At 46.1% G+C, this 20,488-nt stretch overlaps 1 protein-coding gene across 1 annotated transcript in view; it reads left to right on the forward strand.

Moving 5' to 3' along the window:
* Positions 1 to 20,488, forward strand: part of LOC129841801 (receptor for retinol uptake stra6-like) — a 113,096-nt gene that overhangs the window by 65,222 nt on the left and 27,386 nt on the right. The window contains exon 16 of the mRNA XM_055910022.1: positions 6,475 to 6,609. Coding sequence (XP_055765997.1) covers positions 6,475 to 6,609 — 135 coding nt within the window. The remainder of the gene's footprint in view (positions 1 to 6,474; positions 6,610 to 20,488) is intronic.

The raw sequence follows: 20,488 nt of genomic DNA on the forward strand, positions 1-20,488 counted from the left end.
AGATCTCCTACCCCCTAGTCTGGATGTGTACCTGCCAATCCTCTCAGATCTCCTACCCCCTAGTCTGGACTTGTACCTGTCCAATCCTCTCAGAGCTCTATAAGGGGAAAGGGGCTAGGGGTTGTTTCTGGACAGAGCCCATTTAACTACTACATCTACATTCCATCTACTACATTCTATTTAGTTTCATAAAGTCATTCTCACATCTTCTTAGGATGTTTGGTACTATATTTATTGAATACTATATGAATCCTATAAATTGACATGGCCAATTTGAATGCAATCAATTAGCTAACCTTCTCAGTGATTAAATTATATTTCATCAAAATGTTTCAGGGGTGCGTATCTGTTTCTAACTACAGAAACGATTTCAGAACATTCTGAGATGTTGGGTTTTGAAATCCACTGTAACGATCGTCTACTTCGTCCTCCTCCTCAGACGAGGAGAGGCGAGAAGGATCAGAGGACCAATGCGCAGCGTGATAGTTTGACATAATGAGTTTTAATAAAGTAAGACGAAACACAAACACTTTAACAGACTACAAAACTAATAAACGATGTAGACAGACCTGACTTGAGAACTTACAATAGACGAAGAACGCACGAACAGGAACAGACTACATACTTGAATGACAAACGAAACAGTCCCGTGTGGTAGACAAACGGACACGGAAGACAACCACCCACAAACAAACAGTGTGAACAACCTACCTTAATATGGTTCTCAATCAGAGGAAACGTAAAACACCTGTCCCTGATTGAGAACCATATCAGGCTAAATGACAATGAACCTACACATAGAAACACATAACATAGAATGCCCACCCCAACTCACGCCCTGACCAACTAAACACATACAAAAACAAGAGAAAACAGGTCAGGAACGTGACATCCACTTCCTTGTGCTGTCTGAGGAGGGAATGACTCCCATCAAAACCTCTTAACCCTGTAAGTTTAGTGTTTTAATGTGTGCAACCACTAAGAACCACAGGAGGAGGTTGGGGGCAGATTCATTGGAGGAGGACCGGCTCGTGGTAATGACTGGAGCGGAACGTGTGGAACGGTATCAAATACGTCGAACACGTGGTTTCCATGTGTTTGATGCCATTCCATTTGCGCCGTTCTGGCCATTATGAGCCTCAGCAGCTTCCTGTGCTAAGAACTAGTGCTAACCACTAAAGGCATGGACAGATTTCACCAGTTAGTGTTACAATTCTCTAACGAGAAGACATTGTATCTAGTTTCAGACAAACAATTATATTATTTGAACCAATATGTAGGCCTAATGGCCAGAAGTCGTTTTCTCCCGGTTATTTTCACCTTTGATATGTTTTTTCTCTCTCTCTTGTCCCTTAAGGATTCTCTCACCAGAGTGTTAAGTAAAATGGACCAATTTTCTCTGAATAAATGAATAAATGCATTTATAGAGTTCCCACTTTGAGGACAGAAATAGGATGTGTCCCAAGTGGCATCCTGTTCCCGTAATAGTGCACTACTTGTGACCAGGGCCCATTCCAATAGTTGACTCCTCCACTTCACCACGCTGGAAGCGGAAACCTCATACCCTGATTCTCTAGTCTGTGAAGCCGGTATCCCTGTGCGTTGCCAACAGCATTGTGATTGCAGTCCGATCTCAGAAAATGCTGCAGCTATGACACGTCCCAAATAGCACCCTATTTCCATAGGTCTCTGGTCTAAAGTAGTTCACTATATAGGGAATAGGGCTCTGGTCTAAAGTAGTGCACTATATAGGGAATAGGGTTCCATAGGGCTCTGGTCCAAAGTAGTGTACTATATAGGGAATAGGGTTCCATAGGGCTCTGGTCCAAAGTAGTGCACTATATAGGGAATAGGGTTCCATAGGGCTCTGGTCCAAAGTAGTGCACTATATAGGGAATAGGGTTCCATAGGGCTCTGGTCTAAAGTAGTGCACTATATAGGGAATAGGGTTCTGGTCTATAGTAGTGCACTATATAGGGAATAGAGTGCCATAGGGCTCTGATCTAAAGTAGTGCACTATATAGGGAATAGGGTTCCATAGAGCTCTGGTCTAAAGTAGTGCACTATATAGGGAATAGGGTTCCATAGGGCTCTGGTCTAAAGTAGTGCACTATATAGGGAATAGTGTTCCATAGGGCTCTGGTCTAAAGTAGTGCACTATATAGGGAATAGGGTTCCATAGGGCTCTGGTCTAAAGTAGTGCACTATATAGGGAATAGGGCTCTGGTCTATAGTAGTGCACTATATAGGGAATAGAGTGCCATAGGGCTCTGATGTAAAGTAGTGCACTACATAGGGAATAGGGTTCCATCAGGGACCCAGCCCAGGATTCAGACCCCTTGATTCCTTCCACATTTTGTTACATTATAGCATTATTCTAAAATGGATTAAATAAAACAAATTCGTCATCAATCTACACACAATACCCCATGATGACATCACAATACCCCATGATGACATCACAATACCCCAGGATGACATCACAATACCCCATGATGACAAGGTAAAAACTGTTTTTTAGAAAATTTAGCTAATGTATTAAGAGTCAAAACAGAAATGCCTTATATTCAGACCCTTTGCTATGGGACTCGAAATTGAACTCAGGTGCATCCTGTTTCCATTGATCATCCTTGATATGTTTCTACAACTTGATTGGAGTTCACCTGTGGTAAATTCAATTGATTGGACATGATTTGGAAAGGCACAAATCTGTCTATATAAGGTCCCACAGTTGAATGTGCATGCCAGAGCAAAAACCAAGACATGAGGTCGAAGGAATTTTCCCGCAAGAGCTCAAAGAAAGGATTGTGTCGAGACACAGAGAAAGGAGCCATAAAATGTCTGCAGCATTGAAGGTCCCCAAAAACACAGTGGCCTCCATCATTCTTAAATGGAAGAAGTTTGAAACCCCGAAGACTCTTCCTAGAGCTGGCCGACCGGCCAAACTGAGGAATCGGTGGAGAAGGGCCTTGGTCAGGGAGGTGACCAAGAACTGGTCAGGGAGGTGACCAAGAACCCGATGGTTACTCTGACAGAGCTCCAGAGTTCCTCTTTGGAGATGGGAGAACCTTCCAGAAGGACAACAATCTCTGCAGCAGTTCACCAATTAGGCCTTTATGATAGAAGGCACATGACAGCCCACTTGGAGTTTGCCAAAAGGCAACTAAAGACTCTCAGACCATGAGAAACAAGATTCTCTGATCTGATGAAACCAAGATTGAACTCTTTGGCCTGAATGCCAAGTGTCACGTCTGAAGGAAACCTGGCACCATCCCTACGGTGAAGCATGGTGGTGGCAGCATCATGCTGTGGGGATGTTTTTCAGCGGCAGGGACTGGGAGACTAGTCAGGATCAAGGGAAAGATGAACAGAGCAAAGTACAAAGAGATCCTTGATGAAAACCAGCTCCAGAGCGCTCAGGACCTCCGATTAGGGCGAAGGTTCACCTTCCAACAGAACAATGACCCTAAGCACACAGCCAAGACAATGCAGGAGTGGCTTCAGGGTCCCTGAATGTCCTTGAGTGGCCCAGCCAGAGCCCGGACTTGAACCTGATCGAACATCTCTGGAGAGACCTAAAAATAGCTGTGCAGCGATGCTCGCCATCCAACCTGACAGAGCTTGAGAGAATTTGCAGAGAAAAATGGGAGAAACTCCCCAAATACAGGTATGCCAAGCTTGTAGCGTCATCACTGCCAAAGTACTGAATACGTAAATGTGATATTTCAGTTGCAAACACAGCAAAAACCTGTGTTTGCTTTGTCATTATGGGGTATTGTGTGTAGATTGATAAGGGAAAAAACTATTTGATTGATTTTAGAATAAGGCTGTAATATAACAAAATGCACTGTATTTATTTATTTATTTATTTCACCTTTATTTAACCAGGTAGGCAAGTTGAGAACAAGTTCTCATTTACAATTGCGACCTGGCCAAGATAAAGCAAAGCAGTTCGACACATACAACAACACAGAGTTACACATGGAGTATAACAAACATACAGTCAATAATACGGTGAAAAATAAGTCTATATACAATATGAGCAAGTGAGGTGAGATAAGGGAGGTGAAGGCAAATAAAATATATTATAAAATAAAAATATAAAAAAGGCCATGGTGGCGAAGTAAATACAATATAGCAAGTAAAACACTGGAATGGTTGATTTGCAGTGGAAGAAGGTGCAAAGTAGAGATAGAAATAATGGGGTGCAAAGGAGCAAAATAAATAAATACAGTAGGGGAAGAGGTAGTTTGGGCTAAATTATAGATAGGCTATGTACAGGTGCAGTAATCTATGAGCTGCTCTGACAGCTGGTGCTTAAAGCTAGTGAGGGAGATAAGTGTTTCCAGTTTCAGAGATTTTTGTAGTTCGTTCCAGTCATTGGCAGCAGAGAACTGGAAGGAGAGGATATGTATATACTGTATATACAGTTGAAGTTGGAAGTTTACATACACTTAGGTTGGAGTCATTAAAACTCGTTTTTCAACCACTCGACAAATTTCTTGTTAACAAACTATAGTTTTGGCAAGTCGGTTAGGACATCTACGTTGTGCATGACACAAGTAATTTTTTCAACAGTTGTTTACGGACAGATTATTTCACTTATAATTCACTGTATCACAATTCCAGTGGGTCAGAAGTTTACATACACTAAGTTGACTGTGCCTTTAAACAGCTTGGAAAATTCCAGAAGATTATGTCATGGCTTTAGAAGCTTCTGACAGGCTAATTGACATCATTTGAGTCAAATGGAGGTGTACCTGTGGATGTATTTCAAGGCCTACCTTCAAACTCAGTGCCTCTTTGCTTGACATCATGGGAAAATCAAAAGAAATCAGCCAAGACCTCAGAAAAAGAATTTTAGACCTCCACAAGTCTGTTTCATCCTTGGGAGCAATTTCCAAATGCCTGAAGGTACCACATTCATCTGTACAAACAATAGTACGCAAGTATAAACACCATGGGACCACGCAGCCGTCATACCGCTCAGGAAGGAGACGCGTTCTGTCTCCTAGAGATTAACGTAATTTGGTGCGAAAAGTGTAAATCAATCCCAGAACAACAGCAAAGGACCCTGTGAAGATGCTGGAGGAAACAGGTACAAAAGTATCTATATCCACAGTAAAACGAGTCCTATATCGACATAACCTGAAAGGCCGCTCAGCAAGGAAGAAGCCACTGCTCCAAAACCGCCATAAAAATGCCAGACTACGGTTTGCAACTTCACATGGGGACAAAGATCGTACTTTTTGGAGAAATGTCCTCTGGTCTGATGAAACAAAAATAGAACTGTTTGGCCATAATGACCATCGTTATGTTTGGAGGAAAAAGGGGGAGGCTTGCAAGCCGAAGAGCACCATCCCAACTGTGAAGCACAGGGGTGGCAGCATCATGTTGTGGGGGTGCTTTGCTGCAGGAAGGACTGGTGCACTTCACAAAATAAATGGCATCATGAGGTATGAAAATTATGTGGATATATTGAAGCAACAGCTCAAGACATCAGTCAGGAAGTTAAAGCTTGGTCGCAAATGGATCTTCAAAATGGACAATGACCCAAAGCATACTTCCAAAGTTGTGGCAAAAGGACATCAAGGTCAAGATATTGGAGTGGCCATCACAAAGTCCTGACCTCAATCTTATACAAAATTTGTGGGCAGAACTGTAAAAGTGTGTGCGAGCAAGGAGGCCTACAAACCTGACTCAGTTACAACAGCTCTGTCAGGTGGAATGGGCCAAAATTCACTCAACTTATTGTGGGAAGCTTGTGGAAGGCTACCCGAAACATTTGACCCAAGTTAAACAATTTAAAGGCAATGTTACCAAATACTAATTAAGTCTATGTAAACTTCTGACCCACTGGGAATGTGATGAAAGAAATAAAACCTGAAATACTGATCAAGCTGATCACCCACCCCCAAAAAAACTTGCAGTTGACTTTTTTTTACCCTTCTAGCTCTGACTTTGATGAGTTTAATAGTTTAGTTTGATAGATTTCCTGTATTGTACTGACTATGACTATGTAATAATAATAACTGTCTAATGACTATGACTGTAATATGTGGTTGTCCCACCTGAAGATGAAAGTTACTAAAAGTAAGTTGCTCTGCATAAGAACGTCTGATAAATTACTAAAATGGTGCTGGTCTTGTGTAGGATAGCTTTGAAAGAAAAACAATATATTGGGTAACACTACGTTGTCTACCTTATGCATTTATAACTGTTGCATAAGGCGTAACATCTGTTTTAGGCTTTGGAGGCAGTCCTTGCTTATAAGCAAATGTGTATAAGATGTAAATCTTTATTGTGGGCCCCAATTGTAGCATATGCATTCATAAAGCCTTTATAACGACTACATAAGACATTATAACCTCCGTCACAGGCTTTGGATCAATCTTGATTCAACTCCAGGTTGTGTTGCTTTTAGCCCAGTGATTCTAATCTCCCTAACTCTCTGTCCCTGTGTCTCTCCAACAGCCTATCGTTGCTATGCTCACTATCTAAAGATTGAAGTGAGTCAGAGTCACCCGGTGATGAAGGCCTTCTGTGGGATGATGCTGCAGTGTGCCAGGCAGGACGAGGACGAGAAGAAGGCCCGAGACGCAGAGGAAGGTGTGTACTAGTCCTGTAACCTACCTCTAATGGTGTGTACTAGTCCTGTAACCTACCTCTAGTGGTGGTGTACTAGTCCTGTAACCTACCTCTAGTGGTGGTGTGTACTAGTCCTGTAACCTACCTCTAATGGTGTGTACTAGTCCTGTAACCTACCTCTAGTGGTGGTGTGTACTAGTCCTGTAACCTACCTCTAGTGGTGTACTAGTCCTGTAACCTACCTCTAGTGGTGGTGTGTACTAGTCCTGTAACCTACCTCTAGTGGTGGTGTACTAGTCCTGTAACCTACCTCTAGTGGTGTACTAGTCCTGTAACCTACCTCTAGTGGTGTACTAGTCCTGTAACCTACCTCTAGTGGTGGTGTACTAGTCCTGTAACCTACCTCTAGTGGTGGTGTGTACTAGTCCTGTAACCTACCTCTAGTGGTGGTGTGTACTAGTCCTGTAATCTACCTCTAGTGGTGGTGTGTACTAGTCCTGTAACCTACCTCTAGTGGTGGTGTACTAGTCCTGTAACCTACCTCTAGTGGTGGTGTGTACTAGTCCTGTAACCTACCTCTAGTGGTGGTGTGTACTAGTCCTGTAACCTACCTCTAGTGGTGGTGTGTACTAGTCCTGTAACCTACCTCTAGTGGTGGTGTGTACTAGTCCTGTAACCTACCTCTAGTGGTGGTGTGTACTAGTCCTGTAACCTACCTCTAGTGGTGGTGTACTAGTCCTGTAACCTACCTCTAGTGGTGGTGTACTAGTCCTGTAACCTACCTCTAGTGGTGGTGTGTACTAGTCCTGTAACCTACCTCTAGTGGTGGTGTGTACTAGTCCTGTAACCTACCTCTAGTGGTGTACTAGTCCTGTAACCTACCTCTAGTGGTGGTGTGTACTAGTCCTGTAACCTACCTCTAGTGGTGGTGTGTACTAGTCCTGTAACCTACCTCTAGTGGTGTACTAGTCCTGTAACCTACCTCTAGTGGTGGTGTGTACTAGTCCTGTAACCTACCTCTAGTGGTGGTGTGTACTAGTCCTGTAACCTACCTCTAGTGGTGGTGTGTACTAGTCCTGTAACCTACCTCTAGTGGTGGTGTACTAGTCCTGTAACCTACCTCTAGTGGTGGTGTACTAGTCCTGTAACCTACCTCTAGTGGTGTACTAGTCCTGTAACCTACCTCTAGTGGTGGTGTGTACTAGTCCTGTAATCTATCTCTAGTGGTGTACTAGTCCTGTAACCTACCTCTAGTGGTGGTGTACTAGTCCTGTAACCTACCTCTAGTAGTGGTGTACTAGTCCTGTAACCTACCTCTAGTGGAGGTGTGTACTAGTCCTGTAACCTACCTCTAGTGGTGGTGTGTACTAGTCCTGTAACCTACCTCTAGTGGTGGTGTACTAGTCCTGTAACCTACCTCTAGTGGTGTACTAGTCCTGTAACCTACCTCTAGTGGTGGTGTGTACTAGTCCTGTAACCTACCTCTAGTGGTGGTGTGTACTAGTCCTGTAACCTACCTCTAGTGGTGGTGTACTAGTCCTGTAACCTACCTCTAGTGGTGTACTAGTCCAGTAACCTACCTCTAGTGGTGGTGTGTACTAGTCCTGTAACCTACCTCTAGTGGAGGTGTGTACTAGTCCTGTAACCTACCTCTAGTGGTGGTGTGTACTAGTCCTGTAACCTACCTCTAGTGGTGGTGTACTAGTCCTGTAACCTACCTCTAGTGGTGTACTAGTCCTGTAACCTACCTCTAGTGGTGGTGTGTACTAGTCCTGTAACCTACCTCTAGTGGTGGTGTGTACTAGTCCTGTAACCTACCTCTAGTGGTGGTGTGTAATAGTCCTGTAACCTACCTCTAGTGGTGGTGTGTACTAGTCCTGTAACCTATCTCTAGTGGTGGTGTACTAGTCCTGTAACCTACCTCTAGTGGTGGTGTGTACTAGTCCTGTAATCTACCTCTAGTGGTGGTGTGTACTAGTCCTGTAACCTATCTCTAGTGGTGGTGTACTAGTCCTGTAACCTACCTCTAGTGGTGGTGTGTACTAGTCCTGTAACCTACCTCTAGTGGTGGTGTGTACTAGTCCTGTAACCTACCTCTAGTGGTGGTGTGTACTAGTCCTGTAACCTACCTCTAGTGGTGGTGTGTAATAGTCCTGTAACCTACCTCTAGTGGTGGTGTACTAGTCCTGTAACCTACCTCTAGTGGTGTGTACTAGTCCTGTAACCTACCTCTAGTGGTGGTGTACTAGTCCTGTAACCTACCTCTAGTGGTGTGTACTAGTCCTGTAACCTACCTCTAGTGGTGGTGTGTACTAGTCCTGTAACCTACCTCTAGTGGTGTACTCGTCCTGCAACCTACCTCTAGTGGTGGTGTGTAATAGTCCTGTAACCTACCTCTAGTGGTGGTGTACTAGTCCTGTAACCTACCTCTAGTGGTGGTGTGTACTAGTCCTATAACCTACCTCTAGTGGTGGTGTGTACTAGTCCTGTAACCTACCTCTAGTGGTGGTGTGTACTAGTCCTGTAACCTACCTCTAGTGGTGGTGTGTAATAGTCCTGTAACCTACCTCTAGTGGTGGTGTGTACTAGTCCTGTAACCTACCTCTAGTGGTGGTGTACTAGTCCTGTAACCTACCTCTAGTGGTGGTGTACTAGTCCTGTAACCTACCTCTAGTGGTGGTGTACTAGTCCTGCAACCTACCTCTAGTGGTGGTGTGTACTAGTCCTGTAACCTACCTCTAGTGGTGGTGTACTAGTCCTGTAACCTACCTCTAGTGGTGTGTACTAGTCCTGTAACCTACCTCTAGTGGTGGTGTACTAGTCCTGTAACCTACCTCTATTGGAGTACTAGTCCTGTAACCTACCTCTAGTGGTGGTGTGTACTAGTCCTGTAACCTACCTCTAGTGGTGGTGTGTACTAGTCCTGTAACCTACCTCTAGTGGTGTGTACTTGTCCTGTAACCTACCTCTAGTGGTGGTGTGTACTAGTCCTGTAACCTACCTCTAGTGGTGGTGTGTACTAGTCCTGTAACCTACCTCTAGTGGTGTGTACTAGTCCTGTAACCTACCTCTAGTGGTGTGTACTAGTCCTGTAACCTACCTCTAGTGGTGTGTACTAGTCCTGTAACCTACCTCTAGTGGTGGTGTACTAGTCCTGTAACCTACCTCTAGTGGTGGTGTGTACTAGTCCTGTAACCTACCTCTAGTGGTGGTGTACTAGTCCTGTAACCTACCTCTAGTGGTGTACTAGTCCTGTAACCTACCTCTAGTGGTGGTGTGTACTAGTCCTGTAACCTACCTCTAGTGGTGGTGTGTACTAGTCCTGTAACCTACCTCTAGTGGTGGTGTGTACTAGTCCTGTAACCTACCTCTAGTGGTGGTGTGTACTAGTCCTGTAACCTACCTCTAGTGGTGTACTAGTCCTGTAACCTACCTCTAGTGGTGGTGTGTACTAGTCCTGTAACCTACCTCTAGTGGTGGTGTACTAGTCCTGTAACCTACCTCTAGTGGTGTACTAGTCCTGTAACCTACCTCTAGTGGTGTACTAGTCCTGTAACCTACCTCTAGTGGTGGTGTGTACTAGTCCTGTAACCTACCTCTAGTGGTGGTGTACTAGTCCTGTAACCTACCTCTAGTGGTGTACTAGTCCTGTAACCTACCTCTAGTGGTGGTGTGTACTAGTCCTGTAACCTACCTCTAGTGGTGGTGTGTACTAGTCCTGTAACCTACCTCTAGTGGTGGTGTGTAATAGTCCTGTAACCTACCTCTAGTGGTGGTGTGTACTAGTCCTGTAACCTACCTCTAGTGGTGGTGTGTACTAGTCCTGTAACCTACCTCTAGTGGTGGTGTGTACTAGTCCTGTAACCTACCTCTAGTGGTGGTGTGTACTAGTCCTGTAACCTACCTCTAGTGGTGGTGTGTACTAGTCCTGTAACCTACCTCTAGTGGTGGTGTACTAGTCCTGTAACCTACCTCTAGTGGTGTGTACTAGTCCTGTAACCTACCTCTAGTGGTGGTGTACTAGTCCTGTAACCTACCTCTAGTGGTGTGTACTAGTCCTGTAACCTACCTCTAGTGGTGAAGTGTACTAGTCCTGTAACCTACCTCTAGTGGTGTACTAGTCCTGTAACCTACCTCTAGTGGTGGTGTGTACTAGTCCTGTAACCTACCTCTAGTGGTGGTGTACTAGTCCTGTAACCTACCTCTAGTGGTGGTGTGTACTAGTCCTGTAACCTACCTCTAGTGGTGGTGTGTACTAGTCCTGTAACCTACCTCTAGTGGTGGTGTGTACTAGTCCTGTAACCTACCTCTAGTGGTGGTGTGTACTAGTCCTGTAACCTACCTCTAGTGGTGGTGTGTACTAGTCCTGTAACCTACCTCTAGTGGTGGTGTACTAGTCCTGTAACCTACCTCTAGTGGTGGTGTACTAGTCCTGTAACCTACCTCTAGTGGTGGTGTACTAGTCCTGTAACCTACCTCTAGTGGTGGTGTGTACTAGTCCTTTAACCTACCTCTAGTGGTGGTGTACTAGTCCTGTAACCTACCTCTAGTGGTGTGTACTAGTCCTGTAACCTACCTCTAGTGGTGTACTAGTCCTGTAACCTACCTCTAGTGGTGGTGTGTACTAGTCCTGTAACCTACCTCTAGTGGTGGTGTGTACTAGTCCTGTAACCTACCTCTAGTGGTGGTGTACTAGTCCTGTAACCTACCTCTAGTGGTGTACTAGTCCAGTAACCTACCTCTAGTGGTGGTGTGTACTAGTCCTGTAACCTACCTCTAGTGGAGGTGTGTACTAGTCCTGTAACCTACCTCTAGTGGTGGTGTGTACTAGTCCTGTAACCTACCTCTAGTGGTGGTGTACTAGTCCTGTAACCTACCTCTAGTGGTGTACTAGTCCTGTAACCTACCTCTAGTGGTGGTGTGTACTAGTCCTGTAACCTACCTCTAGTGGTGGTGTGTACTAGTCCTGTAACCTACCTCTAGTGGTGGTGTGTACTAGTCCTGTAACCTACCTCTAGTGGTGGTGTGTACTAGTCCTGTAACCTATCTCTAGTGGTGGTGTACTAGTCCTGTAACCTACCTCTAGTGGTGGTGTGTACTAGTCCTGTAATCTACCTCTAGTGGTGGTGTGTACTAGTCCTGTAACCTATCTCTAGTGGTGGTGTACTAGTCCTGTAACCTACCTCTAGTGGTGGTGTGTACTAGTCCTGTAACCTACCTCTAGTGGTGGTGTGTACTAGTCCTGTAACCTACCTCTAGTGGTGGTGTGTACTAGTCCTGTAACCTACCTCTAGTGGTGGTGTGTACTAGTCCTGTAACCTACCTCTAGTGGTGGTGTACTAGTCCTGTAACCTACCTCTAGTGGTGTGTACTAGTCCTGTAACCTACCTCTAGTGGTGGTGTACTAGTCCTGTAACCTACCTCTAGTGGTGTGTACTAGTCCTGTAACCTACCTCTAGTGGTGGTGTGTACTAGTCCTGTAACCTACCTCTAGTGGTGTACTCGTCCTGCAACCTACCTCTAGTGGTGGTGTGTAATAGTCCTGTAACCTACCTCTAGTGGTGGTGTACTAGTCCTGTAACCTACCTCTAGTGGTGGTGTGTACTAGTCCTGTAACCTACCTCTAGTGGTGGTGTGTACTAGTCCTGTAACCTACCTCTAGTGGTGGTGTGTACTAGTCCTGTAACCTACCTCTAGTGGTGGTGTGTACTAGTCCTGTAACCTACCTCTAGTGGTGGTGTGTACTAGTCCTGTAACCTACCTCTAGTGGTGGTGTACTAGTCCTGTAACCTACCTCTAGTGGTGGTGTACTAGTCCTGTAACCTACCTCTAGTGGTGGTGTACTAGTCCTGCAACCTACCTCTAGTGGTGGTGTGTACTAGTCCTGTAACCTACCTCTAGTGGTGGTGTACTAGTCCTGTAACCTACCTCTAGTGGTGTGTACTAGTCCTGTAACCTACCTCTAGTGGTGGTGTACTAGTCCTGTAACCTACCTCTATTGGAGTACTAGTCCTGTAACCTACCTCTAGTGGTGGTGTGTACTAGTCCTGTAACCTACCTCTAGTGGTGGTGTGTACTAGTCCTGTAACCTACCTCTAGTGGTGTGTACTTGTCCTGTAACCTACCTCTAGTGGTGGTGTGTACTAGTCCTGTAACCTACCTCTAGTGGTGGTGTGTACTAGTCCTGTAACCTACCTCTAGTGGTGTGTACTAGTCCTGTAACCTACCTCTAGTGGTGTGTACTAGTCCTGTAACCTACCTCTAGTGGTGTGTACTAGTCCTGTAACCTACCTCTAGTGGTGGTGTACTAGTCCTGTAACCTACCTCTAGTGGTGGTGTGTACTAGTCCTGTAACCTACCTCTAGTGGTGGTGTACTAGTCCTGTAACCTACCTCTAGTGGTGTACTAGTCCTGTAACCTACCTCTAGTGGTGGTGTGTACTAGTCCTGTAACCTACCTCTAGTGGTGGTGTGTACTAGTCCTGTAACCTACCTCTAGTGGTGGTGTGTACTAGTCCTGTAACCTACCTCTAGTGGTGGTGTGTACTAGTCCTGTAACCTACCTCTAGTGGTGTACTAGTCCTGTAACCTACCTCTAGTGGTGGTGTGTACTAGTCCTGTAACCTACCTCTAGTGGTGGTGTACTAGTCCTGTAACCTACCTCTAGTGGTGTACTAGTCCTGTAACCTACCTCTAGTGGTGTACTAGTCCTGTAACCTACCTCTAGTGGTGGTGTGTACTAGTCCTGTAACCTACCTCTAGTGGTGGTGTACTAGTCCTGTAACCTACCTCTAGTGGTGTACTAGTCCTGTAACCTACCTCTAGTGGTGGTGTGTACTAGTCCTGTAACCTACCTCTAGTGGTGGTGTGTACTAGTCCTGTAACCTACCTCTAGTGGTGGTGTGTACTAGTCCTGTAACCTACCTCTAGTGGTGGTGTGTACTAGTCCTGTAACCTACCTCTAGTGGTGGTGTGTACTAGTCCTGTAACCTACCTCTAGTGGTGGTGTGTACTAGTCCTGTAACCTACCTCTAGTGGTGGTGTGTACTAGTCCTGTAACCTACCTCTAGTGGTGGTGTGTACTAGTCCTGTAACCTACCTCTAGTGGTGGTGTACTAGTCCTGTAACCTACCTCTAGTGGTGTGTACTAGTCCTGTAACCTACCTCTAGTGGTGGTGTACTAGTCCTGTAACCTACCTCTAGTGGTGTGTACTAGTCCTGTAACCTACCTCTAGTGGTGAAGTGTACTAGTCCTGTAACCTACCTCTAGTGGTGTACTAGTCCTGTAACCTACCTCTAGTGGTGGTGTGTAATAGTCCTGTAACCTACCTCTAGTGGTGGTGTACTAGTCCTGTAACCTACCTCTAGTGGTGGTGTGTACTAGTCCTGTAACCTACCTCTAGTGGTGGTGTGTACTAGTCCTGTAACCTACCTCTAGTGGTGGTGTGTACTAGTCCTGTAACCTACCTCTAGTGGTGGTGTGTACTAGTCCTGTAACCTACCTCTAGTGGTGGTGTGTACTAGTCCTGTAACCTACCTCTAGTGGTGGTGTACTAGTCCTGTAACCTACCTCTAGTGGTGGTGTACTAGTCCTGTAACCTACCTCTAGTGGTGGTGTACTAGTCCTGTAACCTACCTCTAGTGGTGGTGTGTACTAGTCCTGTAACCTACCTCTAGTGGTGGTGTACTAGTCCTGTAACCTACCTCTAGTGGTGGTGTACTAGTCCTGTAACCTACCTCTAGTGGTGTGTACTAGTCCTGTAACCTACCTCTAGTGGTGGTGTGTACTAGTCCTGTAACCTACCTCTAGTGGTGGTTGTACTAGTCCTGTAACCTACCTCTAGTGGTGGTGTACTAGTCCTGTAACCTACCTCTAGTGGTGGTGTACTAGTCCTGTAACCTACCTCTAGTGGTGGTGTGTACTAGTCCTGTAACCTACCTCTAGTGGTGGTGTACTAGTCCTGTAACCTACCTCTAGTGGTGGTGTACTAGTCCTGTAACCTACCTCTAGTGGTGGTGTACTAGTCCTGTAACCTACCTCTAGTGGTGGTGTGTACTAGTCCTGTAACCTACCTCTAGTGGTGGTGTGTACTAGTCCTGTAACCTACCTCTAGTGGTGGTGTGTACTAGTCCTGTAACCTACCTCTAGTGGTGGTGTGTACTAGTCCTGTAACCTACCTCTAGTGGTGGTGTGTACTAGTCCTGTAACCTACCTCTAGTGGTGGTGTACTAGTCCTGTAACCTACCTCTAGTGGTGTGTACTAGTCCTGTAACCTACCTCTAGTGGTGGTGTACTAGTCCTGTAACCTACCTCTAGTGGTGGTGTGTACCAGTCCTGTAACCTACCTCTAGTGGTGGTGTACTAGTCCTGTAACCTAACTCTAGTGGTGTACTAGTCCTGTAACCTACCTCTAGTGGTGTGTACTAGTCCTGTAACCTACCTCTAGTGGTGGTGTGTACTAGTCCTGTAACCTACCTCTAGTGGTGTGTACTAGTCCTGTAACCTACCTCTAGTGGTGGTGTGTACTAGTCCTGTAACCTACCTCTAGTGGTGGTGTACTAGTCCTGTAACCTACCTCTAGTGGTGGTGTACTAGTCCTGTAACCTACCTCTAGTGGTGGTGTGTACTAGTCCTGTAACCTACCTCTAGTGGTGGTGTACTAGTCCTGTAACCTACCTCTAGTGGTGGTGTACTAGTCCTGTAACCTACCTCTAGTGGTGGTGTGTACTAGTCCTGTAACCTACCTCTAGTGGTGGTGTACTAGTCCTGTAACCTACCTCTAGTGGTGGTGTGTACTAGTCCTGTAACCTACCTCTAGTGGTGGTGTGTACTAGTCCTGTAACCTACCTCTAGTGGTGGTGTACTAGTCCTGTAACCTACCTCTAGTGGTGGTGTACTAGTCCTGTAACCTACCTCTAGTGGTGGTGTGTACTAGTCCTGTAACCTACCTCTAGTGGTGGTGTGTACTAGTCCTGTAACCTACCTCTAGTGGTGGTGTACTAGTCCTGTAACCTACCTCTAGTGGTGTGTACTAGTCCTGTAACCTACCTCTAGTGGTGGTGTGTACTAGTCCTGTAACCTACCTCTAGTGGTGTGTACTAGTCCTGTAACCTACCTCTAGTGGTGGTGTGTACTAGTCCTGTAACCTACCTCTAGTGGTGGTGTACTAGTCCTGTAACCTACCTCTAGTGGTGTGTACTAGTCCTGTAACCTACCTCTAGTGGTGGTGTACTAGTCCTGTAACCTACCTCTAGTGGTGGTGTGTACTAGTCCTGTAACCTACCTCTAGTGGTGGTGTACTAGTCCTGTAACCTACCTCTAGTGGTGGTGTGTACTAGTCCTGTAACCTACCTCTAGTGGTGGTGTACTAGTCCTGTAACCTACCTCTAGTGGTGGTGTGTACTAGTCCTGTAACCTACCTCTAGTGGTGGTGTGTACTAGTCCTGTAACCTACCTCTAGTGGTGGTGTGTACTAGTCCTGTAACCTACCTCTAGTGGTGGTGTACTAGTCCTGTAACCTACCTCTAGTGGTGGTGTGTACTAGTCCTGTAACCTACCTCTAGTGGTGGTGTACTAGTCCTGTAACCTACCTCTAGTGGTGGTGTACTAGTCCTGTAACCTACCTCTAGTGGTGGTGTGTACTAGTCCTGTAACCTACCTCTAGTGGTGGTGTGTACTAGTCCTGTAACCTACCTCTAGTGGTGGTGTACTAGTCCTGTAACCTACCTCTAGTGGTGGTGTGTACTAGTCCTGTAACCTACCTCTAGTGGTGGTGTGTACTAGTCCTGTAACCTACCTCTAGTGGTGGTGTGTACTAGTCCTGTAACCTACCTCTAGTGGTGTGTACTAGTCCTGTAACCTACCTCTAGTGGTGGTGTGTACTAGTCCTGTAACCTACCTCTAGTGGTGGTGTGTACTAGTCCTGTAACCTACCTCTAGTGGTGGTGTGTACTAGTCCTGTAACCTACCTCTAGTGGTGGTGTACTAGTCCTGTAACCTACCTCTAGTGGTGGTGTACTAGTCCTGTAACCTACCTCTAGTGGTGTGTACTAGTCCTGTAACCTACCTCTAGTGGTGGTGTGTACTAGTCCTGTAACCTACCTCTAGTGGTGGTGTACTAGTCCTGTAACCTACCTCTAGTGGTGGTGTACTAGTCCTGTAACCTACCTCTAGTGGTGGTGTACTAGTCCTGTAACCTACCTCTAGTGGTGGTGTGTACTAGTCCTGTAACCTACCTCTAGTGGTGGTGTGTACTAGTCCTGTAACCTACCTCTAGTGGTGGTGTACTAGTCCTGTAACCTACCTCTAGTGGTGTGTACTAGTCCTGTAACCTACCTCTAGTGGTGGTGTGTACTAGTCCTGTAACCTACCTCTAGTGGTGGTGTGTACTAGTCCTGTAACCTACCTCTAGTGGTGGTGTACTAGTCCTGTAACCTACCTCTAGTGGTGTGTACTAGTCCTGTAACCTACCTCTAGTGGTGGTGTGTACTAGTCCTGTAACCTACCTCTAGTGGTGGTGTGTACTAGTCCTGTAACCTACCTCTAGTGGTGGTGTGTACTAGTCCTGTAACCTACCTCTAGTGGTGGTGTACTAGTCCTGTAACCTACCTCTAGTGGTGTGTACTAGTCCTGTAACCTACCTCTAGTGGTGGTGTGTACTAGTCCTGTAACCTACCTCTAGTGGTGGTGTGTACTAGTCCTGTAACCTACCTCTAGTGGTGGTGTGTACTAGTCCTGTAACCTACCTCTAGTGGTGGTGTGTACTAGTCCTGTAACCTACCTCTAGTGGTGGTGTACTAGTCCTGTAACCTACCTCTAGTGGTGGTGTGTACTAGTCCTGTAACCTACCTCTAGTGGTGGTGTGTACTAGTCCTGTAACCTACCTCTAGTGGTGGTGTACTAGTCCTGTAACCTACCTCTAGTGGTGGTGTACTAGTCCTGTAACCTACCTCTAGTGGTGTGTGTACTAGTCCTGTAACCTACCTCTAGTGGTGGTGTGTACTAGTCCTGTAACCTACCTCTAGTGGTGGTGTGTACTAGTCCTGTAACCTACCTCTAGTGGTGGTGTACTAGTCCTGTAACCTACCTCTAGTGGTGGTGTACTAGTCCTGTAACCTACCTCTAGTGGTGGTGTACTAGTCCTGTAACCTACCTCTAGTGGTGGTGTACTAGTCCTGTAACCTACCTCTAGTGGTGGTGTGTACTAGTCCTATAACCTACCTCTAGTGGTGTGTACTAGTCCTGTAACCTACCTCTAGTGGTGGTGTACTAGTCCTGTAACCTACCTCTAGTGGTGGTGTGTACTAGTCCTGTAACCTACCTCTAGTGGTGGTGTACTAGTCCTGTAACCTACCTCTAGTGGTGGTGTACTAGTCCTGTAACCTACCTCTAGTGGTGTGTACTAGTCCTGTAACCTACCTCTAGTGGTGGTGTGTACTAGTCCTGTAACCTACCTCTAGTGGTGGTGTGTACTAGTCCTGTAACCTACCTCTAGTGGTGTGTACTAGTCCTGTAACCTACCTCTAGTGGTGGTGTGTACTAGTCCTGTAACCTACCTCTAGTGGTGGTGTGTACTAGTCCTGTAACCTACCTCTAGTGGTGGTGTACTAGTCCTGTAACCTACCTCTAGTGGTGGTGTACTAGTCCTGTAACCTACCTCTAGTGGTGTGTACTAGTCCTGTAACCTACCTCTAGTGGTGGTGTACTAGTCCTGTAACCTACCTCTAGTGGTGGTGTGTACTAGTCCTGTAACCTACCTCTAGTGGTGGTGTACTAGTCCTGTAACCTACCTCTAGTGGTGTGTACTAGTCCTGTAACCTACCTCTAGTGGTGGTGTGTACTAGTCCTGTAACCTACCTCTAGTGGTGGTGTGTACTAGTCCTGTAACCTACCTCTAGTGGTGGTGTGTACTAGTCCTGTAACCTACCTCTAGTGGTGGTGTACTAGTCCTGTAACCTACCTCTAGTGGTGGTGTACTAGTCCTGTAACCTACCTCTAGTGGTGTGTACTAGTCCTGTAACCTACCTCTAGTGGTGGTGTGTACTAGTCCTGTAACCTACCTCTAGTGGTGGTGTGTACTAGTCCTGTAACCTACCTCTAGTGGTGGTGTACTAGTCCTGTAACCTACCTCTAGTGGTGTGTACTAGTCCTGTAACCTACCTCTAGTGGTGGTGTACTAGTCCTGTAACCTACCTCTAGTGGTGGTGTGTACTAGTCCTGTAACCTACCTCTAGTGGTGGTGTACTAGTCCTGTAACCTACCTCTAGTGGTGTGTACTAGTCCTGTAACCTACCTCTAGTGGTGGTGTACTAGTCCTGTAACCTACCTCTAGTGGTGGTGTGTACTAGTCCTGTAACCTACCTCTAGTGGTGGTGTACTAGTCCTGTAACCTACCTCTAGTGGGTGTACTAGTCCTGTAACCTACCTCTAGTGGTGGTGTGTACTAGTCCTGTAACCTACCTCTAGTGGTGGTGTGTACTAGTCCTGTAACCTACCTCTAGTGGTGGTGTGTACTAGTCCTGTAACCTACCTCTAGTGGTGGTGTACTAGTCCTGTAACCTACCTCTAGTGGTGGTGTACTAGTCCTGTAACCTACCTCTAGTGGGTGTACTAGTCCTGTAACCTACCTCTAGTGGTGGTGTGTACTAGTCCTGTAACCTACCTCTAGTGGTGGTGTACTAGTCCTGTAACCTACCTCTAGTGGTGGTGTACTAGTCCTGTAACCTACCTCTAGTGGTGGTGTACTAGTCCTGTAACCTACCTCTAGTGGTGGTGTGTACTAGTCCTGTAACCTACCTCTAGTGGTGGTGTGTACTAGTCCTGTAACCTACCTCTAGTGGTGGTGTACTAGTCCTGTAACCTACCTCTAGTGGTGTGTACTAGTCCTGTAACCTACCTCTAGTGGTGGTGTGTACTAGTCCTGTAACCTACCTCTAGTGGTGGTGTGTACTAGTCCTGTAACCTACCTCTAGTGGTGGTGTACTAGTCCTGTAACCTACCTCTAGTGGGTGTACTAGTCCTGTAACCTACCTCTAGTGGTGGTGTGTACTAGTCCTGTAACCTACCTCTAGTGGTGGTGTGTACTAGTCCTGTAACCTACCTCTAGTGGTGGTGTGTACTAGTCCTGTAACCTACCTCTAGTGGTGGTGTACTAGTCCTGTAACCTACCTCTAGTGGTGTACTAGTCCTGTAACCTACCTCTAGTGGTGGTGTGTACTAGTCCTGTAACCTACCTCTAGTGGTGGTGTGTACTAGTCCTGTAACCTACCTCTAGTGGTGGTGTGTACTAGTCCTGTAACCTACCTCTAGTGGTGGTGTGTACTAGTCCTGTAACCTACCTCTAGTGGTGGTGTACTAGTCCTGTAACCTACCTCTAGTGGTGGTGTGTACTAGTCCTGTAACCTACCTCTAGTGGTGGTGTGTACTAGTCCTGTAACCTACCTCTAGTGGTGGTGTACTAGTCCTGTAACCTACCTCTAGTGGTGGTGTGTACTAGTCCTGTAACCTACCTCTAGTGGTGGTGTGTACTAGTCCTGTAACCTACCTCTAGTGGTGGTGTGTACTAGTCCTGTAACCTACCTCTAGTGGTGGTGTGTACTAGTCCTGTAACCTACCTCTAGTGGTGGTGTACTAGTCCTGTAACCTACCTCTAGTGGTGGTGTACTAGTCCTGTAACCTACCTCTAGTGGTGGTGTACTAGTCCTGTAACCTACCTCTAGTGGTGGTGTACTAGTCCTGTAACCTACCTCTAGTGGTGGTGTGTACTAGTCCTGTAACCTACCTCTAGTGGTGTGTACTAGTCCTGTAACCTACCTCTAGTGGTGGTGTACTAGTCCTGTAACCTACCTCTAGTGGTGGTGTGTACTAGTCCTGTAACCTACCTCTAGTGGTGTGTACTAGT

The sequence above is a fragment of the Salvelinus fontinalis genome, unplaced genomic scaffold (assembly GCF_029448725.1).
Source record: "Salvelinus fontinalis isolate EN_2023a unplaced genomic scaffold, ASM2944872v1 scaffold_0001, whole genome shotgun sequence".
Classification (NCBI taxonomy): Eukaryota; Metazoa; Chordata; class Actinopteri; order Salmoniformes; family Salmonidae; genus Salvelinus; species Salvelinus fontinalis.